At 45.0% G+C, this 24,265-nt stretch overlaps 1 protein-coding gene across 2 annotated transcripts in view; it reads left to right on the forward strand.

Moving 5' to 3' along the window:
* Nucleotides 1-24,265, forward strand: part of ACO1 (aconitase 1) — a 54,207-nt gene that overhangs the window by 24,723 nt on the left and 5,219 nt on the right. For both annotated transcript variants that reach the window (XM_026506409.4, XM_048223182.2), the window contains exons 5-18: nucleotides 5,469-5,538; nucleotides 5,666-5,849; nucleotides 6,363-6,502; nucleotides 8,258-8,429; nucleotides 9,011-9,111; nucleotides 10,040-10,156; nucleotides 11,491-11,650; nucleotides 12,920-13,055; nucleotides 13,269-13,353; nucleotides 14,132-14,288; nucleotides 15,644-15,768; nucleotides 17,783-17,887; nucleotides 18,600-18,742; nucleotides 21,135-21,282. In XM_026506409.4, coding sequence (XP_026362194.1) covers nucleotides 5,469-5,538; nucleotides 5,666-5,849; nucleotides 6,363-6,502; nucleotides 8,258-8,429; nucleotides 9,011-9,111; nucleotides 10,040-10,156; nucleotides 11,491-11,650; nucleotides 12,920-13,055; nucleotides 13,269-13,353; nucleotides 14,132-14,288; nucleotides 15,644-15,768; nucleotides 17,783-17,887; nucleotides 18,600-18,742; nucleotides 21,135-21,282 — 1,843 coding nt within the window. The remainder of the gene's footprint in view (nucleotides 1-5,468; nucleotides 5,539-5,665; nucleotides 5,850-6,362; nucleotides 6,503-8,257; nucleotides 8,430-9,010; nucleotides 9,112-10,039; nucleotides 10,157-11,490; nucleotides 11,651-12,919; nucleotides 13,056-13,268; nucleotides 13,354-14,131; nucleotides 14,289-15,643; nucleotides 15,769-17,782; nucleotides 17,888-18,599; nucleotides 18,743-21,134; nucleotides 21,283-24,265) is intronic.

Below are 24,265 nucleotides of genomic sequence, written 5' to 3' on the forward strand. Positions count from 1 at the left end.
AGGTGTCATGAGGGAGACACTTTTTTGCACTGCTGATTATACTGTAAATTAGGAATGATGAAAGCCGTGTGTATGAAGATTATTAGAAATTGCCATATCCTTTGTCCTGAGCAGTACCCCTTCATAGATAATCTGAAATTCAGGAGTAGCTTCAGGACTAAATAGTATTCATTAAAATATTATTTATAATAATGGAAACCTAGAAGCACTCTTACTGTCCATCAAAGGTGAATGATTTATTAAATTATGGTATGTCCTTAAAGTGATTATTAGGTAACATTTACCGTTATAATTCTAAAGTGTTCGTTAACACTTGGAACGTGCTCGTGCCGTAGCTCAGTGAGCCAGATACAAATGCGTGTACAGTGTGATCTCAGCTAGATGAATAGTTATAAAAATATTAAAAATTGGAAAAAGAGGTGACAAACTGCTAAATGATTTATCTCAGGGATTGTAGCTGTTCTTTATTTTGACAATAAGAAGCTATGGTTTTTGTAATAAAAAGTCATTTAAGAATATGAAGCAAACCATTCAAAGTGGAACAAAAAACCTTGCTTCCTTGGGGGATTTAAGTGGGTTCCATACAGCCTCGAGAACTGTGGTAACTGGCCGTTCTCAGATTAATGTTGCCAATATCCAAACCAGATAAATTCAGGATAAAAAGAAATCTGCTTTGTCCCCTGAATTGACGGTTCTTGGAACAAATGGTCCTCAGCAGCTGCTCCCTTTCCTTTGGACTCTAACCTCATCCTTAGGCAACTTGTCTTTTGTTTTTTCCCCTTAAATCACATGAACTCAATTTAATGGTTTGGTGTCAAAGGGAAAAATTAAAAATACATACACAAAATGTTACTGTATTTGAGAATAAGGATATTTCCTAACACCCCACTTCAGAAGTTCTAAAAGGAGCCTCACAAAATCATGGGCAACTTTATGTTTCTTGGAGATTCTCACTGGTGTTAATGACTTAGCTTTATTTCACTGCCTGGAAGGTGAAAGTACTGGTGAGGACAGAATTGTAATTGTTTTAATGTCTGAAGTCTTTTGACTCAAAATTCAAAGAGCTCCTATTAAGTATGTAATACTTAATAATATTACTTAGTTATTAATATTACTTAATATTATTACTTAATATTATTATTACTTAATAATTTAAGTATTATTAAGCATTAAGTAATATTAAATATTACTTAATAGTAATAAATATTATTAATACTTAATAATATTAAGTACTAAGTATGAATCTGGGTCATCACAAAGTTCAATGTGATTTATTTTTCCTCTTTAAACCTTGAAATTCATCAACTCTGGTTTCAATTTTTTATGGACCCTTTTCATTTAAACTGCAGTACTGAAAACATTATGAAAACCACAAAGTCCGGGGGTGGGGGGAGGGGAGGGGAGGAGGACTTTGATCCAAACTGTATCCAAATCTAGCAAACGCTTTTTTTTTTTTTTTAATTAAAGACAACATTTCTGTTAGAAGTGTTTTCATTGGTGCTGTTTTGTTTTTATTGCTCGGGTTTGGTTTTGCAATTTGATCTCCCAGTCTCTTTTTTCATTTTTGTAAGGAATTAAATGTGATATGTCTCAACTTTTGTGGAACTGTGAGCTATGGGCTGATTTCCAGCTATTTCCAGAAATTAGCTAGAAAAACTGTGGAAGGGGTGCTCAGATGATAAATATTCTCATTTAAGTCTTTCTGAGTTCTTTGCCTGGTTTGAATAATAGTAATTGGCCTCACCATTTTTAGGAATAGAAGGTCTAACTAACTCATTATTATAAAGTTTTTCAAAGTTATCTCAGAAAACCTTTTTTTAAAAAATCCCAACAAGAATATCATAACAATTTCTGACCAGATTTCATGGGTATGGAAACTATCTCCTCTGTAAATACTGTTTGTGAATTTCTGAAGTACCACTAAATGTAATACTCAGAAACTTTGATATACATCCAAATCTGAATTCAAATTATGTAACTAAGGAGAAATTTCCTCTTTAGTCCGTGAGGCCTTTCATGTTCAGAAACCTTATTAAAAGCTCAATCGATCAGTGAATTAAGGGAAGTTCTGAGTGGTGGAAAAATCCGAATTCTAGGTCTGTTTATTCATTCCAGGAACTAGAACTGTTAATTTTAGCCAAAAAAAGATGTTTTGTTTTAATGAGAAAATGGGTTTTTACCTGGAATTAACCCATCTTAAAACAGCCTAAGCATTTCTGGCTTCTGCTTGTCCTGTGAGTATGTTGTTTACGTCAGACTGACGTGCCAGCATTCTCTGGGCTGAATGTCACCCTTCCAACCCTGCTTCTCTGCTGTGAGAAGCTCTGATGTCCTCCCAGTGCTGGAGGCAAGAGGGTAAGGGACCCCGACTGGTCATCCACAGGTGTTCTGAGTAGAAGAACTAGGGGAGCCAGAGGCAGGGCTCTTTATGATTAAGAGCAATGTCCCAAGATTAGAAGAGAGAAATTAAAGAACACAGGACTTAAGTGCAGTTGGTAAATGTAGTAACCATGGAGAAGGAAGCAAATCATCCTGACCCGGGGAGTCCAGAGGGTTCTGCCGGGAGTATCACTTGCTCCAGGTCCTGAAGGGGGTTTACAAGGATGGAAGCGCTGGAAAAGGCACTCTACCCAGAGAATGGAGCATGAGGGACGTGAGGTTTGGGAGAGTCTGAGGGCTTCAGGGTGCCTGCAGCTAAAGAAAGTTTGGACCAGGAGATAGGAGAGGACTTATAAAGGAAGTTTGAGGTCACACAGGAGGACTTTGTTTTTTAAGGCAAGGGATTCGTATTTTATTTAGAAAATGGGAAGCCATTGGCAGGTTCCAGGTGGATCCTGGTGATCTGTGTTTTAGAGAATGGATTCTGGCGACGGTACAAAGGTAGGCTGAGTAGACTGACAGAGGAGCCAGTTAGGCTATTTCTGGAATAAATGCTTCGATAGCTGTAAAAACTAAGTGGCGGGAGGGGAGGTCATTAGATGATATGGACAGATGCAGATGGGGGTGAGGATGAGATTCAGGGAGGAAGCTCATGCATTAGGCTTTGACCCGTTGACTGTGTGGTGTCCGAGGTATTCCTGATGCACATGCCCAGCATATTTGGAAGTGTGGATGAGGACCTGGTGAGACAGGTGGGAGTTGGAGGGATGGAGCCCTCAGTGTACTAGTGAGAAGGAGATGAGTACCTTGAGGAGGAGCTGCACCTGGTCCAGAGGGTCCAGAGGCTCTGCTGTTCCGGTGGCAGCATTCTTGTCCTGCCTCGTTCCCCTGTGTTGGCATCTCTCCTTTCTCTCTTTCTACCTTTTGCGTTTCTCTAGCACATAGGCACACTCACAGACATTCATACTCGACATCAGGGATCAGCACATTTTTTTTAGGACCAATAGTAAATAGTTTAGATTTTGCTGGCTACATACTGTCTCTGCTCACATATCCTTTTGTTTTGTTTTGTTTTTACAACCTTTACAAATGTAAAAATTATTGCATGCTTCATGGCCAAACACGTGTAGGTATTGGGCCGAATTTGGCCTATGGAGCTGGAATCTGTGGCCACCCGCTCCAGGGCACCCTCGGGAACGGATTCCATTAAAGCACCTGCACTTACCTTGGAGACTGTTCACACCTACAGAAAACAGTGTGGTAACTGAGTAAATTGTCGAGTAAATGCTAAGTGCTTCCAGTCCTTTTTTGCCCAAGGAGCACCTACCTGTCTTTATCGGGCTGACTCCACATGTCCTTCAGACTGCATCCGTGTCACTTTCCTCTGGAAGGCAGCCCCACCCCCAGTCTGAATCTGTGACCTTTTCTGAGTATTCCCCTGGCACCTTGTACGCCCTGCACTGTGGCACTGATAGTCACACTCTTAGAATTGCCTGCTTGCTTCTCTGCACCGCTCGCCAGGCTCTGAGCACCAAGTGGGCAGGGCACGCGCTGCTCTTGCGCCCTTGTGCTCCCAGCCGGTGGCACAGGGGAGGCTCTGTGGGTCATTAGCAAGTGAAGGAACAGCATGGATGAAAAGTAGAGAACGGCGGTCAGGGGACAGGTACCAGGGCCATCAGACCTGGGCTCAGATAACGGCTCGATCGTCGACAAATGCCTGGCCTTGGACAGGTTAGCTCACCTCTCTGCCTCGGCTCCTCTTCCGCGCACGGGGTAAGAGTGGTACCTCCATGAAGGATGATGGTGATGCCTGATGAGTTCGTGCGTCTAAAACACGTAAAGCCTGTGACATGATCCTGCACTGTGGCTCCAGCTGCCAGGGTTCCAGTTCCAGTTCCAACATCTACTAGCTGTGTGGTCTTGAGCAAGTCTCTTAACCTCTCTGTGTCTCAGTTTCCTCTTTTGAAAAATTGGCTGTTTGTGGCATCTAACTTACAGGGTTGTTATGGAGACTAGATGAGAAAATACATTTTAAATATTTAGAATAGTGGCTCGTTCCTTCTAAAGTCGGTAAGCGTTAACTACCAATTAATGAAGTGTGACTTGGGTCTTAGCTATTAATTCTACTATCCTTTCCTGTGTTCAGTATACAGTTTATAAGTGCCTTCCATGTGCCAGACCTGCAAAGTCTAAATAGGGTTTATTCTACCTTGACTCAAAACAATGTATGTAATTTGATTATAAAAATCCTGGAGAAGCTTCTTGATGCCCTGCTCTGCCTGTGTCATTCCTGATGGACTGAACGACTTTGAGTAAACCTCAGCATGTAATCTGTGCCTTAGAGATGTTCTTGGGTAGCACCATCCTCCTCGGAAACCTCTGTCCGAGAGCTAGGAGATTGCGATTCTCTAAATGCCTGTGCCTGCTGGCATTGCTGGATCCCTGTCTCCAGAAACAGAGGAACATGCCAGCCTGGGCCTGGCTCAGCTCAGAGAGGTGTTGTAATGAAGTCACTCATGGAAGGAATACAGAAACAAGGGTCCTTTCGGAGCGTGTGGGTGGTTCAGTCGGTTAAGTGTCTGCCTTCGGCTCAGGTCCTGATCCCAGGGTCCTGGGATCGAGCCCTGCATTGGGCTCTCTGCTCAGCAGGGAGTCTGCTTCTCCCTCTCCCCCTGCCGCCGCTCCCCTGCTTACACTCTCTCTCTGTGTCAAATAAATAAATAAATAACTTTAAAGGAAAAAAAAAGAAAAGAAACAAGGGTTCTTTCAATATCTAAGCTGTTGTCATCATAAATGTCTAGAGTCTGTTCCTAAAAGCCAGGCTTTGTGTTTAAATTAGTTTCAACTTAAATTGACTTAATATTCACTACTCACCACATTTTAAGGTATTGTAGGGATCAACTGACCCAAATAATAATTATTCTTTTTACTTTTGCCGGTTCCCACCTATTTCCCATGTGAATGAATGCATCAGTACCGCCCAGCAAGCCTGTGGGCAAAATTTCCAGTGTGTTTGTTTATCACCGATGAGTTCGACTGATAACATTTTAAGCCTTAAAATTTATACATTTAGCTTTTTTCTCTGACAGGACAGACAGTTTACAGAAGAATCAAGACCTGGAATTTGAAAGAAATAGAGAACGATTTGAATTTTTAAAGGTATGGGCGGAGTTTGGTTCCATTGGTTGTTTCTCTATATACGTGGGTACAAGGAGAGGAGCCAAGGAGATGGGCTGCGTAGAAACGCACTGGGTATTCATCGTGTTCTTTCCGTTCTCGATCCTAGTGGGGTTCTCAGGCTTTTCGCAACATGCGGATTATCCCCCCTGGCTCAGGAATCATCCACCAGGTGAATCTGGAGTATTTGGCGAGAGTGGTATTTGATCACGATGGCTATTATTACCCAGACAGCCTCGTGGGCACGGATTCGCACACTACCATGATCGATGGTTTGGGTGTCCTCGGCTGGGGTGAGTATCGTTCCAGGTTCCTATTCCATACATGCTATGGAACATATAGAACATATTCCATATGTTCTATAGCGTGTAGCTTGATTTACACCGATACCAAAACATCCCGAGAGCATGACTTTGCATGATCTTTTGTCTTTTGTTTACTGCTGGATTTCCAGTGCCTAGAAAAGTATCTCATGCCTAGTAAGCACTCAATAATAACGTTTGGAAGAGTGAACTGGAGTAAAGGTTCGTGTCATTTAGAATAAATGCAAATCACCTGAGCTGTTTGTTGAAAATGGAGACTCCCGAACCCCATTCTGCACTTGGTATAGAATCAAGGGGATTGTGATACAGGTGTTCTGTCTGAGAAACACTTGTTAAAAATTCTTTAGAGGGAAATAGAGAAAAGATAGCTGTTCTATATAGAACCCAGATCTGCACTAGTAAAGCACTGTAACGGGGTTGGATTATGCTTGAGGGATGGAGTGAAGCACACTGAAAGCTTCTTCCATCCCACCTTCCTTGCAGGAGTGGGTGGAATCGAAGCAGAAGCCGTCATGCTGGGCCAGCCCATCAGCATGGTGCTTCCGCAGGTCATTGGCTACAAGCTGATGGGAAATCCCCACCCTCTGGTGACATCCACTGACATCGTGCTCACCATTACCAAGGTAACGATGGGCTGCTGCCTCTTCCGTGCTCTTGGACCGTCTCGGGGACAGACGGGAGCAAATGCAGGACGGAGTCCCTCTTGGTTTCCATGTGCTCTAGGAAACAGTATGTTGATGATTTTTAAAAAGAAGTGAGATAGGGGAGAGTTCTGTGGCTACGTTTTAGACATTTATGTTCATTTTAGTCTTCCGTGGCTGCGTGGATCCTTTTCTTCAAAAAAATATTTTGAAAGTGTGAAAGAGTTCAAATACACAGAAGTTAAAATGGCATTCATAGGCCCCACCACCTAGACTTAACAGATGGTAACATTTTGCCACATTTGCTTCCAAGCTCTCCCTGTGGGTATATTTTTTAAGAAATAAAATGAAATATTTATGGCTAAAGCCATCCTCCGCATTCCTAGAAATAACCGCTATCCCAAGGTTGTAAGACTCATTCCCAAGCGCGTGTTTATACTTTGACTACATTTTTCCACACGGTTCTTTATGTGTAAATAACAAACTGCTTCTGTGAATTTAAGGTCTGACTTTTTAAATTCCCTTCTCTGTATTCGAAGTTACATTATTGTAACAGATGTTTCTCCACGCTGGAAATAGTACTTTTTTTTCTTTTTCTTTAGCTTTTGCAAGAAATAATCTTGTGTGTGTGTGTGTGTGTGTGTGTGTGTGTGTGTGTGTGGTTTGCTTGCTTTGCAAAAGGACAAGAGTTTCATTTTGCAAGATTATTAGGAAAGTGATACTTTTTTATTATCACAAACGTATTTTTTTTCTGGTTGTATAGTTAGGAGGCTTGGAGTGTTAGGGATAGCTACTATCCTGTTAAAGGCCAAAAAATGTTTCTCTGTGATACAGTCTTTATGGAATTTGGAATTGCATTTGTTTGAATACTGTAGTTTATCACAGATATCTTTGCATTGTTCTCCAATGTAGAATAACATAGGACTTGCCCACAGAATGTAGCAGAAGTCCACCTAATCTAAAGAGCCTGTCTGTGCGGTTGTCCACACAGTCAGTGAAACTGGCTTCATGCAGGGCCAGGTGAGCCACGGAGGCCCCAGCCCTGGCTGATGGCATGTCTGGAAAAGAGATGGGAGTCAGACTGGCTAGATCTTTTGGTTACAATTAACTTGTTCAGGAAATGTGTTCATTATACCCTTGAAAATAAGCCTCTTAATTACTCAACTAACGCAAGACTAGGGTGAAAGAATTTATTTAATTTTTAGCACTTCTAGGTGCTTCCAGTGATCTCATTAGAGAAAAAGTCCTTCTCATTGTGGAAAACTTTTATTAATGTTATTTGTGGTTTGGGCATTCGTTTTTTTTGTTTGTTTGTTTTTTGTTTTGGTCATAATTGTTTGACATAATTTTAGATTTACAGGAGAGTTGATGTAAATACAGATAAAACAGGGAGTTCCTGTTACCTTTCTCCCAGCTTCCCCGAAGGTTAACATTTCACATAACCATGGTACATTAATCAAAATGAAGAACCTTGGTACGACACTATTAACTAACTAGAAACTTCTCCAGTTTTTTCAGTAATGACCCTTTTCTGTTCCAGAATCCAATCCTAAATTCCCCATATTTAGTTAGCATTACTTTTTAAATTTTATTTTTTAAAGTAATCAAAAATACGTTGGGCCAGTTTATCTTTTATGTTTACTCACCAGGCTAGTTTATAAGAATTACAAAGTGCTAGTTCTGCATTTGAAAGATGGGCTGTTGAGTCTGAAGCTTTTCTCTTGTTCTGCTGCTCAGCACCTGCGCCAGGTGGGGGTAGTGGGCAAATTTGTGGAGTTCTTCGGGCCAGGAGTAGCCCAGTTGTCCATTGCTGACCGAGCTACGATCGCGAACATGTGTCCAGAGTATGGAGCCACTGCTGCCTTTTTCCCGGTTGATGACGTTAGCGTCAAGTACCTGGTGCAGACAGGTAAGTGCAGACCCGTGAGAGCAGAAGGCCCTGGGTCAGGCGTCATGGAACTCGGAGGATCAGAGCGCTGCCTTCTGCCTCTGTCCCTCGGAGTGCACAGGGTCACATTTATTGGGTTTTTGTTTTTTTTTTCTCCACGGAATCAAAATGGTTGTTGGGATTTCAGAAGCTATGACATAGACATGGTGTGGCCAATAGAAAAAGCTCAGATATTCTGGAAGCCTCGGTGTCTGTACTGGTCTTCTTCTACTAGTTATTTGACGGGAAGCAAGTCATCTTACTAACGAAGGTGTGCTCTCGTAATGACCTAAGCCTGAGGTCCTCTGAATGAAGGACGATGACCAAAGAGAGGGGGAGTATTTACAGGTAGGACCAGAATCTGCTTCAGAAATAGTCCAGATCAGTTAATGACCCCTAGTAAACAGCAGCATCAGCCAGAGAGTCAGAGTATTAGACAGAAAGTCGAAATACCAGCAAAGCTTTTAGTGTGTGTGTAAGGGAAATTCACCTTACTTGTGCAATTGCTGGTGGAGAAAGTAATTAACCTCTATTACTTGTTATTTCTTAAAATACCCATTTAGGTCGTGATGAAGAAAAAGTAAAGCAGATGAAAAAGTATCTTCAAGCTGTAGGAATGTTTCGGGATTTCAGTGACTCCTCTCAAGACCCAGACTTTGCCCAGGTATGAGAGAGTGCATTTCCTTTCCCTTGAGGCTGTGATTTTAGTTGTGTATGTTTTTTTCTGAGGGGGCGTACTTGTAGGAAATTAGTCACTGCCAAGTCATCACAGAAGAACAAGGCTGTAAAAGACTGAAGCAATTAAGAAGATAAGGAATTATAAACATAAAATAACTTCTTCCTTTTCTCCTGGCCATTGGGTTGAGTGTGTGCCCGCTTTCTGACCTACTGATTGACCCCCTCGTGTGGAAGACCTTTGAAGAAGGGCTTCACCAGCAGGAGCAGGGCTGTTTAAAGGCTCGGCTCAGCACTGTAGATGGAAAAGAAATGGGGGTTAAGCAGAGCAATTAGTTCTGGGTTATCCAGTGACTTACCTTCATTCATTTCTGGGGAGCAAACTGAGTCCACATTTTTCTCAACAGGCAAGCCCAGAGGGTCACCTAGATGTGGGAGCCTGGTTTTGTTTCATGGCGTACTGAGGGAAGGAAATACTCGACTACACCCAGGCCCATTGCCTGGCATTGATGACTGAATGGTGGCATCCCACCAGCTCTACACTTTAGAAAAAAGTACAATGGTTTATGTATCACTTTTGTAGAAAACCCGTCTCAGACTAAGCTAGGCATTAGAAAGGATGCATTAGCTGCTTTGCAAAGATGAATGCCTAGAAGACGATGGCCAGCAGCTCGGCCCACTCCCTGGTCTCTCCGAGAGGTGACAAGGTTCCCTGCCTGTCCCATACCACTTACGTGCCCATCCTGACCTTTGGAAATTCATTCCTAAAGTATGAAGAACACTGAGTCCTTGTTTGTGAATGTGATGGTTTAGTTTGTTGTTGTGGTTGTGGTGTTTTCGGTTCTCTGGCCCAGCTTGCGTTTTCTTTCTGAGGGTACAGTGTCAGCTCTTGAGTTCCTTCTCTTTCGGGTGGACAGGTTGTGGAATTAAATTTGAGAACGGTCGTGCCTTGCTGCAGTGGACCAAAAAGGCCTCAGGACAAAGTTGCCGTGACTGACATGAAAAAGGACTTTGAGAGCTGCCTCGGAGCCAAGGTAGGGCCGGGGAGAAGCATATGGAGGTCCCCCGACCCAGGCCACACCCCATGTCTTAGAGCCCACGCTGCTTTCCACCCACCAGCGATGAAGCTTCCCGAAGCCTGACGCTGAGGGCATTTCCTCTCCATCGTGAAGTCCTTGGTGCCTCTCCCGTTAGCCAAGAGCCACGCAGCTTCCTCAGAGCCCTTTACCGTCTGTGAACACAACTCAGCCCACCTTTTTAAAAGCACACCTGCTTTTCGTATGACTCTCATCCCACTGTGCCTTCGACTTGCCCCAGCTTTTCTGGCTGTTGTACTTTCACTCATGCCCTGCCTCCACCCACCTGCATGGTTCCGCCCCCTCCCTGCATGTCGGGGTCCATCAGTCTCCACAGCATGGCCTCACATCTCAGAGCAGAAAGTCATTGGTCCCTCGTTTGAACCTTCATGGCATTTGATCTGAAACCCTTGGATGGCATCCATGTTCTTAAACTTACATTGCTGGTCCTTCATATTATTTGCAGGGCTGACTTCCCTTATTGGACCGTATATTTGAGTAGAGGATTTGTGTCAGAATCACCTTCGTACTGCGCAAAGTACCTAGCATAACGTCTTGTACGCAGTAGGTTTTCAATGAACATCTCCCCAAATGATGATTAAGATATGTGATAAGTTTTATTCTTGGGCCACGAGCATGATACCACATAAACGTTCAGCTGTATTTGATTAGCCTTACTGACCATGATTAGTCGAATCTGGCCAGAAGGACACATTTTTCTAAATTTCCATCATGTTAGAATCAGTGGCCTTGGTTCATATCCATGAAACTCTACAATAATGTCATCGGGTTTAGTTAGACTCACTTGGAACTAAATTTGTAATTGTAGCATTTTCGCTTTTGTGATGAGAAGTAAGTAATTGTTAATAGGACTTCAAAGCAGAGTAAGAGTCAGAAATTATGACTGCCTTTTATAAAGATTTAAAAATAATGGGGATACCTGGGTGGCTCAGTCAGTTAAGCATCTGCCTTCGGCTCAGGTCATGATCCCAGGGTCCTGGGATCGAGTCCCATGTCGGCTCCCTGCTCAGTGGGTAGCCTGCTTCTCCCTCTCCCTCAACCCCTCCCCCTAGCTTGTGTGCACTCTGTTTCTCAAAAAAAAAAAAAATCTAAAAATAAAGAGGACTTTGATTTTTCTGTATAGCATTTCAGAGTTCACTGGCTGAGATATTTATGTTTTGTTAAAAATTGGCTTTTAAAATTATAGTTACCAAGGTATTTCTTTTTTCTTCTAAAGTGAGAACATTTCACTGTGTTTTTTTTTTTCTTGCATTTTTTTTTTCTTCCCACAGCAAGGGTTTAAAGGATTCCAGGTTGCTCTGGACCATCATAATGACCATAAGACGTTTATCTATAATACTAGCGAGTTCACCCTTACTCATGGTTCTGTGGTCATCGCTGCCATTACTAGCTGCACAAACACCAGTAATCCATCCGTGATGTTAGGAGCAGGTGAGCGCATCTGAATCCCTCCCCGTGCTGATGTGGACATGTGGGCGGAAATCTTTCAAGACATGATCCTGGGGCTTACCTGAATCTACGCATAGTTCCCCGAACCTTGTCTTTTCCAGATGCAGAGATTTGTTGGCCCAGAAGTGTTTACACAATAACGGGTGTCCAAAGCAAAGTATCTAAAGTAGAATACATAATGCATACTAGTCTTTAGAATTAACGCTGAAAATAAGTAGAGGAAAGAAAAAATGAATTTCCGGTAAAGCTTAGAATCTTGTGTCAGACTCTAGAAGAAAAAAAACTGTTTTCAGTTCACAGATTAGTCTCTGTAAAACCCCTGATAGTTTTTGTACAGTGGACTTCAGTCTGTCTTAGAAGTATTGTAAGTGCATCTGAATTAGGACACAGGGCACTGGTTGATAAAACTTAACTTGGCTGTTGCGCAATTCTGGTCAATAGTTAATATTTACGTACAGAGTTTTATTAGAAGTCTCTTTCATGTCCAGATTTTTTGATCATTCCCAAGAGTTCCTGTTGTGTCCGTAGACCAAAGATCATCCATCGAGGAGTTTTTTTTTTATAAAGTGCACAAGTACATAAGAAAACCTTCTTCGTCCAAGAATTCATCTGTCGATCCCTCAGCTTTTCACGTCTGGAGCAAACAAGTCTCCTTAAGTCACCAGCTTGTCTATGGCCTTTTGTGCCTTTTTACCCCCACTCTTCATTTCTTTCCAAATTCTGTGACATGTCATAAGAGAGCACCCAGTGTCTCTGTGATAGTCTCTGTATTTGCCAAAATTCCAGTGGCCTAGAGCTCTTGATTTTCTACTTCAGAAGAAATACCTGGGGACTAGATTCTTACTCTAGACTGACTGCACTCCTCACCAACCATTACACAGTTCATATCCTTTCAGAAAGGGCCCTACCAATTTTTTTCCATCCAAATAAAATGTAATTAGAAAGATTGCTTCACCCTCCAAAAGTTAAAAACTTATTCTGTAATATATTCCTAAATGTTTTTAGGTTTATCTCTTTAAAAAAAAAAGCCTATCGTTTCCATTTTGAGTTTACCGCGTTCGTGTAAATGACTTTGGGCCAGTGAGCTGTTGATTAGTGCTAGGCAGCAGAGATCGCAGACAGCGCCATGGACGGGGCTTTGTCAGGGGTGGCAGGTGACGCAGACCAAGGGGTGGGTCTCTTTTCCGAACCCGCCCTGGCACCTAGAGTGGGCGGCCACCCCACGCTGTCTCGGTGTTTACCATTTCACAGGACTGTTAGCAAAGAAAGCTGTGACTGCCGGCCTGAACGTGAAGCCTTACATCAAAACTAGCCTGTCTCCTGGAAGCGGGGTGGTCACCTACTACCTGCGAGAGAGCGGGGTCATGCCGTTTCTGTCCCAGCTGGGGTGAGGAGGAATTTTCTTTCATACCATCGCTTCAGTTGTATTTATTCCACATGTTTCTCAGGTGTTACCTTGTAACACACGTCAGCTTATCTGATGGTATCTAATGAGTCTTGCAGCTGGCGAGTAGATTTAAATCAGAGGTCTCTAGAACTGTCCCCAGCACAGCGGCTCGCTGAGACTCACTCTCCGTCCTGCTTCTCTTCCGGCGCCTAGGTTTGATGTGGTGGGCTACGGTTGCATGACCTGCATCGGCAACAGTGGGCCCTTACCCGAACCTGTGGTCGAAGCCATCACGCAGGTAATGGTCGAGGAGTCTGTGGGGCTTCGGAGCTGTTGGCTCGTTCCATATGGTGTGCGACCAGAATGCTGGTCATCTCAGGAAGACCCAGCGCAGTAGGGGATGTGTTTAGACGTATGGTCTTTGGAGTCAAGCTAACCTGACTAGCTCTTGACCTCGTGCCTCAGTTTTCCCAGCTATAAATTAGGGATGATGATAGCACCTGTTTCGCAGAGTTGTGAGCACAGAGATGACTGGGTGTGAAGGACCTGGCGCAGTGCCTGGCACGCATGGGCTCTTGGACTACAGATGGCTCCAGAGCTGTGTGTCCCTCGTCATCTGAAAACTGGCACAGAGTCACACATGTCTCCACGCAAATAGTGCAATCAAAACTACATTGCATGGGCTTGATTTTTGTCCCATAAATTCTGTAGCGTTGAGAAGCACGATTTGGTTTGCATGAATTACGGAACAACAGAGGTCAGTGTGATTTCCTTTAGCTTTCAACTGTTGGACTTTCCCTCCTGCTCTCAGGCCCTGGGTGGCGAAATCGCCACGAGGCTGCCCTGTGATGCACCTGGGATTTCCTCGGGAGCAGAAACCATGTCTCTTGGTGTCCTTTGACCCAGAGTGTCTCCCCAAGGATACCCGTGCGTGCTCTTCTCCCCACAGGCAGAGGACCAGGTGAAAGGGAGGTTAAAGAACTCCCCCCATGATGGGAGAGTTCAGCAGGTGGCCTAAGACAAAAGCCTGGGCAGCCCCTTCTCCATGTGACCGATCTTTCTCTTGCCGGGCACAGGGAGACCTGGTCGCTGTTGGAGTACTCTCTGGGAACAGGAATTTTGAAGGTCGAGTCCACCCCAATACCCGGGCCAACTATTTAGCCTCTCCGCCCTTGGTGATAGCCTATGCGATTGCTGGGACCATCAGGATCAACTTTGAGAAGGAGCCACTGGGTAAGATGTCGGTTGTGTGGCTGTCCTTGTTTGTTTGTTTGTTTTCCGGTGAACTTGAAAATACTACTCTAGGGAAAGTAACCACTTTGGTTAATAAATAACGAGGCATAGAACTAACAAAGATGAGGAGAGTCTTTTCTTTCTTCCCCCATACACGGCGAAGACAGAACTGGAACAGACAAGGATTGACTGAAGGACCAGGGACGACAAAAGGAAACAAATCCGGAAAGTCAGAGAAAGCGTGCTGCTCTGGCTTCTTCCCCAGTTCTCTTTCCAGCTCCTGCTTTGATCTACTGCGGGGCACTGTTTTAACGGATCCAGCGTAGTTCACCTTCCCCAGATCTGGAGAAATGACGCTTTGTTTCCTTTCCTCTGGAGGTCGCTGTGTCCTCCTCCATCTGTTCTCAGTAGATTAAATAATACGAAAACAGCACCCCTTCAACTGAAATTACCACCAGAGCTATAGTTGATGCTCATTATGTGTGGATTGGATATTTGCAAATTTGCCTCTTCACTAACATAGCCCCCGAATCAAGACTCATCTTGCCTCCATGGCCATTTCCGGACACGTACAGAGGGGTGAAGACTTGACTCCACGTGCGCGTTCTCAGCTGCAGCCGAGCGAGGCAGGGCTCTGCCTTCTCCTCTCAGCTCTCATACTGTAAACACGTATCCTGTCCGTGCTCTGTGTAGTGCCATGTTTTTCCACATTCTTGTGGTTTTGGTGATTTCACTATTTTTTTAAAGATTTTATTTATTTATTTGACAGAGAGGGAGACAGCCAGTGAGAGAGGGAACACAAGCAGGGGGAGTGGGAGAGGAAGAAGCAGGCTCATAGCGGAGGAGCCCGATGTGGGGCTCGATCCCAGGACTCTGGGATCACGCCCCGAGCCGAAGGCAGACGCCTAATGACTGAGCCACCCAGGTGCTCCATCGTGATTTCACTTTTTAAAACAGCCCCCAAGCCTAGTGCCGAAGTGCCGTCTAGAGTACGGAGGCCGAGGAGGCTGGGGGGTGCCTTGTGGGAGGCAGACCTTGTTCAAGGCATGAGTTGTAGTGCTGCTGCCTGGGACGTCAGCATGAACGCATCAGCAAGATGTACTAGGTAAGCTGTCTTGAAGCAGAAGCACACATGAAGCAAGGTTACGTATTGATCAGGTGCCAAAAACATTGTGAGGAGAGCCTGTCAGGAGCCTAACACACATCCCCCGGCACCAGGGATTCACGCTTCATGACAGAGTTTGCATGGACTTCACAGAACGTGTCTACCATGGAGAATGGGATTTGACTGGATGGATTCATGAAAACGGGGTATTAAATGCAGTTGTTCTCCTTAATTAACTTGTTTTCTGCAGGGGTCAATGCAAAGGGACAAGAGGTATTTCTGAAAGATATCTGGCCAACCAGAGACGAGATCCAGGCGGTGGAGCGGCAGTACGTGATCCCCGGCATGTTTAAGGAGGTCTACCAGAAGATAGAGGTAGGTCCCGCCCGCTCTGCCCTCACGGGTCCAGGGAACAGCCACCCCTTTGTGGCATCTCTGCAGACCCCGAGGCCGATGGCAACGGACACTAAAGAAAGTCACGTTTCTTTCTTCAGATAACGAAGGAAGTGGTTCTCAGTCCTTTTCTCCTGTGACTTACATTTTCGCACACCCCACACTCCCCAGCCGTTCCCCGATTTGGACAAGGCCCCAGATTTGGCTGCAGCCCGAAGCAGGGAGGCCTCAGGTTGTGTGTGATTCCTAGCCAGCTCGCCGTAACCGCCCCCTCCTCAGACCCCTGGCTGTTATGTCAGCTGTGGGTGAGGGTCCCGGGTGTCACTCTAGCATGTCACTGAGGTAGCGTTCATTGGTTGCATGCACCTCTCAGAATTATTTGGATGCTTAAAAAAAATTAAAAAGCCACTGAGGAAAAAGCACCAAACTACTGAAATAAATAAACCTTTCTGTGCATTTGACAAATAGGGAGAAAATGTGTGGGGCTCAGTATCATTTTCCGAGACCCTTAGATGTTATTCCTTTCTCTGCTTTCTGTGTTAGGCTGACCCAAAGAACGCTGACTGGGGCTTGGGTTTGACATAAGAGAGCAGACTCTCTGGGGAAGAGGGTCCAGTGGGGTCATATTCATGCACTATGCCCTCCCACAGGTTGCACATCGGGACATGGTACGAGCAAGTTTGTTGGGTGCTGGGTTAAATGCATTTCTCCAAAGGCTGAGGTCATGGCCTCGTGGACGGGTCAAGCTGACTTTAATGCTTAGCAGCTGTCACTTGCTATCCAGTGTCCACACGACCTAGACATCTACTTCCCCAAATCTTCAGAGAGTAAATGATTCCCCCTTTGGTACAATCTGGATTATTGTCTCCTAAGTTATATTATGTCTATGGATAAGTTATCTCTTGCTGTGCAACAAATTTTCCCAAAACTTAGAAATCGCGTTCATTAAATCTCATGGTTTCTGCGGATCAGAAATCATGTGTGGCTTACCTGGGCACCTCTGCCTTCACAAGGCTCCAACCAAGGTGTCCTTTGGTGCTGCAGCTCATTGGAAGGCTCAGCTGGGGAAGGGTCCACTTCCAAGGCCACTCGAGTGGTTGTTGGCAGGATAATAATGCTTCACAGCTGTCCGACTGAGGGCCTCAGTTCCCTGCTGACAGTTCGCTAGAGGCCTCCCCCATTGCCTTGCTCGGGGGTCTCTTCACAGCTCACAGCATGGTCCTGGCTTCTATCAGAGCAAGGGGGAAGGGGTGAGACAGAAGGCAGTCTGTTTATAACCTAATCTCGGAAACGAGTCACCAGGCTCGGCCCACACTCAGCAGGAAGCGATCGCTCAAGGGTGTGCATGCCAGAAAGGTCGGGGGCAGGTCCTTGGGGCCATCTTCGAGGCTGCCTGTCACAGTGTATATGTATTTTTAAGTCATCTGGCATGACGTCTTAGTGTAAAGGAGCTCTTGCGTGTGACTAGAATAAGAACTGTTTGGGTTTGGTTTTACGGAAGTACAGTTGACACACAATGTCACATTGGTGTCAGGTGTACAGCATCGTGATCGGACGACTCTGTGCATTACCCAAGTGTAGCCACCGTCTGTCACCATTCTACACTATTACAATACCGTTGACTGAATTCCCTACGCTGTACCTTTCATCCCCGTGACTTCTTCATTCCACAACTGGAAGCCTGTACCTCCTCCTCCCTTGTACCCCTTTTTTGCCCATCCTCGCACCTCCCCTCCCCTCTGGCAACCATCAGTTCTCTGAGTTTATGGATCTGTTTGTGCCTTGTTAGTTTTCTTTTTTAGATTCCACATGTCAGGGAGATCACGGTGTCTGTCTTTGACTGTTTCACTTGGCGTACCTAGAGGGTACTGTGCTAAGAATGATTTTTTATTGTGCTCTTAGAATATGTAGTTTCTGCTTACATGTCGAACTTTCCTTAGAGTGGAATGTGATAAGATTTGCTTTTCTTTCTTTTATCTTTTTTATTGTTGGTAAGACCGTGAATGAAAGCTGGAACGCCTTAGCAGCCCCATCGGACAAGCTATATTGCTGGAACCCCAAATCTACATACATTAAGTCGCCACCATTCTTTGAAAACCTGGTATGACTTTTTTATTTTTAACAAAATAAGTTTTTCAAAATGTTTCTTCATAAAGTCTACTTGATTACCTTCTGCTCTTGCTGTAACTGCACCTTCCATTGAAACCTTTACAAACCCAAGCAGACAATACGGCGAGAGCTCTGAGAAGCTGGCGTATTTGGCTCTAGTGGACTTGCAGTGTCTCCGTCCTGTGGCTGTGCAGACACGCCGTGGCCGTCCCGTACCACCTGGACATAGACTCAGAAAAGTCTGAGGACTGACTGTCCCAGCAAAACATCCCTGGGCCTGCTAGATTTAAACCTTATACTCAAAACAACAAGGGAAATCTTACTGATGACTGATGATCAGGGAGTCCATGCTCCCCGGGTGGGAAGAGGAGGGGAATAGAAGTCAGGGTTCTAGCTGTCCTCAGCATCTGAGTTCCCTGGATGTGGAGACAGAGAAGGTCATTTGCGGCTGCATCTCTGTCTTTTGAGGGAATAGGCCCAATACTTTGCCTCCCTTCAAGGGTGGGGTGTGAATGTTTTGAGTAAATTCACCTGGCTTCTCTAAGCACCCCTGATAAAATGAAAAAACCTAGAATTTTATGTGCAGCGATGTAGGTCTGTCATCCCGTTCAGGTCCACGGAGGACCGTGGAAACTGTTGAGACTCCCCTGGTGACTTGCTGCAGAAAACCTGAGCCGGCGCTAACTTGCTGTGTTCTTTGCTAGACTTTGGATATCCAGCCCCCGAAGTCTATAGTGGATGCCTACGTGCTGTTAAATTTGGGGGATTCTGTGACAACCGACCACATCTCTCCGGCTGGAAATATCGCGAGAAACAGCCCCGCCGCTCGCTACTTAACTAACAGAGGGTAAGTGTGAGTGAGGGGAAGAAAGACTGAAAGGCAAAAATGGAGTGAATGAGGCCAGTATTTCTTTTCACATGTTCTCTTTTGAATCAGACACTGGTTTTTCACCAAACCCTGAGGCTTGAAAACCAGTCATCCGTTCTGTGTGCTGCTTCCCCGCGTCCTTGGGAGATGCCGTCAGCACAGAAACCCCAGCAGAGGGGACCTTCCTTCTGCGCAAGTGTCCCCCTTAGAGTCCAGGCCCTGCTCTCCGCCTGCGGCGTACTCGGCGGGGGGTCCCCTGCCCTGCGCCGCTGCTGACGCACCCAGTGACCGATCCTTCAGTCACAGACCGACTTTAACGGGGACTCTACCGTGTCATCTGCTGTGCTCTAATACGCCGACAGTGATCGGAGCCCGTGCCACATCGGACGTTCCGCGGGAATCAACCGGAAGAGAAACATTCCTGGCTTCCGGCCGCACCTCCCGTATCAGCGTCTTCGGGGATGGGCCCAGAGCTGACCTAAGAACAAACCCAACACCTTTTTTGTTCTTTCTTTACTTCTTTCCTTTTTCTTTTTCGGTCAGTGGGAGAGGGAGACGGCCTTGGCCCCATCTCACTTCCCTGGTGGCTGCGGTGTTTTCTTCACGCCCCTCGGTCCTACTGAGCCTCACTCAGTCTCGCCCCCTCCTGGTGCGTCCTATGGGACAGTCACCTTCAGAGCAAAAGTACTGCACGTTCCCCAGAGATGGGAGTGCTGTGAGTCTCGGAACCTAGCCCACCTCTAGAGCAGGGGACACACGAGTCTGTCTCAAGATTTTTTTTTAACATGGGGCAACAACTGTATTAAAGGTACAGGGACTTCGTACACACGGACACCTGTGGTGAGATTGTGAAGGGACATGATTGTACTTTGAATGGGAGACCTAAGTGCATCGTTGAGCAAACAAGGGCAGGTGATATTCGAGAGGGGTCAGCAATCCCTGTTCTTCCCCCTCCCCCACACCACTGTAGCTACACTGGCGGCTGCCTTGTTTGCTGAATGTTCCGGGCAAGGCCAAATACCCTTCTGCCTGAGAGCCTTTGGTTGAGCTGGCTGTTTTTTCCTGTTGGATGCTCTTCCCCAAAATATCTGTCCGGCTAACTCCCTTGCCAGTTCAAGTCCTCCTCCATGAGGTCGCCCCCACCCACCGTACTCCTGTTCTCTTCGTCTTGATCTACTTTTTTCCCCTCAGTTATTAACCACAATCTAGTAACACTTATGTAAGATGCTCATTTTTGTATTATGATTTTTTCTTTGTCTCCGCCTTTTAGAATGTAAGCCCTGCAAAGGCAGGAATCTTCATCCTCAAGCCCCGAAAACAGTTCTTAGCACATAGCTGGTGCTCAATAAAGAGTTCTTGAATGAATGAATGAATGAATGAGTGAATAGGAGAAAAGGATTCACAAACAGAGAAACATAGAGGTTGAGGCCGGAGAAAGAAACTAAGGAAACAAGCAGTGACCAATACTTTTTTTGGTTGGTGATTGTTGACACTTTTGAGACATGGACTCTTTAGGGAATTGAATGAAAAGAAGTATCATACTTTCCCGGAAAAGTGCACCTATCCCCAGCATATTCTGGATACAGTTTCAGGAGTCTGTAGACACGCTCACCTGCCCCTAAAGCCTAACCTCTCTCAATCTCCAGATCACATCTCACTGTGAGATCAGATTACCCCTCACACACACGTCCTAGCATTTTAAGAAACAGCCCAGTGAGCTGATGGCTGTGTTAATTGTAAGATGGTCCTGCTGTCACAAAGTGTCCTTTCACTGGGCCCACAGACAGGATTTTTCTTTGTTCCAGGACCAGGAAGAGCTGTTCTGCCTCTTCGGCAGTACTCTGATTTTTATCTCATGAAAATTGTAAATCATGTTGCCAGTCATGTGTCTGCCCAGTACCTTGAGTTCTTGATGACTTGGGGACAAATTTATACCTCCTTCCGGTTCGTTCACAGAGTGCATTTTATGTTGCCCTCACTCGTGGCTCCACCTGACTGGCCCACACTGATTACTCTTTTGATTTCCTTTTTCTTACCCATTTTTATATTTCATCTTTTGTGAAGCTTTCTAGGCTACCCAACTGAATCAGTAAAATAAATACTCATTAGAGTTCCTCTTGGTTTTTCTACCCAGATTTATAAAACTAGCAGTTGACCCTGGGAGAATGCTGATTTCCCCCCTTCCTTGCCCCACCTCTGACCTCTGACTCTGCCCTCAGCAGAAGATACAGGAACAGCGTTCCTGCCTTGGAGAGTGATGCTCGGTAGACTTAGATATCTAGGTCTGTGGTTTCTCTCTTTTCTTGATGGAAGCTAAGTTTTATCTTTGCTCAGTTCACTAACCTAACTCCTTTCCTGTTTGCATTATTAGCTTGACTCCACGAGAATTCAACTCCTATGGCTCCCGCCGAGGTAATGATGCCATCATGGCACGGGGGACGTTTGCCAACATTCGCTTATTAAACAAATTTTTGAACAAGCAGGCACCACAGACGATACATCTGCCCTCTGGAGAAATTGTGAGTACTGTGTCTTTGTCAGGCTCTGCGTGGTTGGGTATTTACACAGTCGCTTTCCTTTGGGTCTCATTTTTTCTTCATAGCCCCATGCTACCTCTTGTTTCGAGAGAGTTCAGCATGGGTAGAGATGCCCTTTAAAGTTTTACAGCTTTCTCTTCCTGCTTAGAGATTCTGCTTCATGATGTAACTAAACCTCATTTCCTGGGAGTTGAATTTACAAAGCCTCTGGGTGAAATGTCGTCAGTTCAGAGTATTTGAGGGGGAACTTCCAGGTTAACGTAGAGGATACTTACCAACAGGTGCTATTGTATGACTTTATTAGCATTTAATTTAAGTCCCCATCCCATGAGGGGAAGAAGGAACGTAGAGGCCCGCGAAGGCCTGCCTGGGTCCTGACGGGAGCCATTTGCAGTTGGCCTGTCACAGTTGGCACTGTTCGTTCCCAGACGGGAGGGAGGCATGTGAGAGGTGGGAGAGCCTGCGCCTTGAGTCCAACCTACCAGCTCTGGAGCTTTCAGCTAGTTATTGCCCTCTCTGAGCCTCATTTTTCTCACCTGCGAAGTAGGATATCCACCCCATAAGGCTCTGAGGCTTAAGCTTAAATGGAATGACATGTATAAAACATGGAGCAGAGTATCTGGCGTATGTCATGGGCCCTCGGCGTCACTTCCCTTTTCAACAGACGCTGTAAAGCTGCTTCAGAACTGTTTAAGTTACTTGAGAAATCACCTCCTGACTTACTTAAAATAATAACAGCTAGTATTTACATGGAACTTACTACATCCCACGTACCGTTCTAAGCTCTTTGCCTATGTTGACTTATGTAATCCTCATAACAACCCTTTGAGGGAGATAACTGTCCATCTTTTAAGATAATAAAAATGGAGATTAAGACCCAGGGAGTCTGGGGGCGCCTGGGTGGCTAAGTTGGTGGAGCATCCGACTCTTGCTTTCAGCTCAGGTCAAGATCTCGGAAGCCTGAGATCGAGCCCCGCAACAGTCTCCACGCTAGGTGCGGAGTCCGCTTAAGTTTCTCTCTTTTCCTCTGCCCCTCCCCCGCTAAAATCAATCAATCAGTCAGTCTTCAAAACAAAACCCAGGTAGCCTGGCTCCAGCATCAGTGCGGTTTGCCACCACCCACACCGCCTCACTTGTAACAGATTATATTTTGGTAAAACAAACCCTTCATAGGTAATCACTGATCACCAGGACCCAACATAAAGTCGGTGCCGGCAGGTAGTTGTGCAGTGAAGAGCAAGGATGATAAACAAACTATTAAAGATACAGTTAGGTGGTGGAATGCCCAAGAGACAAGGGGAAAGATGTGCAGTATAGACGCTGGGGGGCCTCCAGTGTACTGACTGTCATAGTGAACCTCACGTATTTACAAGCCCTGTCATGACACAGAACTTCTGGTCAGATGTTCAGGGCCTCATCTTAAATAAGGAGACAGAATCAGAGATGAACAGACATTTGAGCCAAGCCTTGAACTTGAAAGATAGACTTAGACAAAGAATGGGGGGAGGGGCACAGGGGAAGGGAAAGAAAGATAATGCAAAGAGTAGAAGAAAACGAAAAAAAGATTATCTTCTCAGAGTGATGAAATGATTTTCTGTTGGCATAATCAAAGGATGACAAAGGGCTCTTGATAAAAAATAAATAGTAATTTAGAAAGAAAAGGCTGTTTAAAAAAAAAAAAAAAGCCCCCAAAATATTTCATAGGAAAAGTTGATTAGTTGAGAAAATCTCTCAGAATATAGAACAGAAAGACAAAGGAAAAATTAGAAAGTATAAGAAAATTAAAGACTAAAATGAGGAGACTCAGCATCTGACTAAACAGAGATGCTAAGAAGAGAAGAGAGGAAATTATCCAGGAAGTAACACAAGGAAAATTCCCCGACTGCAAGATCCGACTCCACATGACAGCCACTGAATACCCCCACATGATTACGGAAGACCAGCTCCAAATCGCATCGGTGTGAAGTTAGGAACAGCAGAGATAAGGGGAAGATCTAGAAACTTCCGAAGAGGGAAAAACAGCTTCTGTACGATGTGCTGGGGATCAGCAGTGCTCAAACCAACGCTGGAAACTTAGACTGGCTTGCACCCCAAAATCCCATATCCCGTGTTAAAGTAATAACACATTCAGATTCAGAAACTTTAAAGATACTCCTCAATCCCTGTCTCAGGAAGCCAGTTGGTGAATGCTTTTTACCAAAATGAGGGAATAAGCCAAAAAAGGGGAAGATGTAAGATCCAGGGAAAGGAAATGCAGGGAACCCCCAGGATGTTTGTGAAGAAAGATTCTTCCATTACAGGAATGCACCATCTCTAGAGAAGAATCAGTCCAAATTAGAGTAGGACTGAAGCTCCAGGAGAGAGATGTCCGTGGAAAAGATTTTTATTTTTATTATTATTATTATTTAAGATTTTATTTATGTGAGAGAGAGAACATGAGCAGAGCGAGGGGCAGAGGGAGAGGCAGGCTCCTGATTGGGGCTCAGTCCCCCAGGACCCTGAGATTATGACCCGATGAGCCACCTAGGTGCCCCTTTGGAAAAGATTTTTAAATGACAGACTGCCTGATACATTTGAATGTCTTTAGAGAAGATTTGTACTTTAGGCAGAGTGTTTGGGGATTAACTGATGGCCTGGGACATAGAAACAGGTAAGTACACACACAAAAAGAGAACTATTAATTCCAGTGGAATTTTTTTTATAATCACCAAGAAAAGGAAATCAGAGTACATTACTTGACCCAGCTACAAATAACATTCACATAGTCAAAGTAGTGCAAACACTAAATATTGACTTACCCAAAATGTATGACATAATTATATATTGGGTGGAGGGGGAGAGGGGACCCAGCGGAATGGTAGTTAAGAGAACTAAATCCCCAGGGTGCCTGGGTGGTTCAGTCGGTTAAGCATCTGACTCTTGATTTCAGCTCAGGTCATGATCTCAGGGTCTTGGAATCGAGCCC

Source organism: Ursus arctos, unplaced genomic scaffold (assembly GCF_023065955.2).
Source record: "Ursus arctos isolate Adak ecotype North America unplaced genomic scaffold, UrsArc2.0 scaffold_18, whole genome shotgun sequence".
Lineage (NCBI taxonomy): Eukaryota > Metazoa > Chordata > Mammalia > Carnivora > Ursidae > Ursus > Ursus arctos.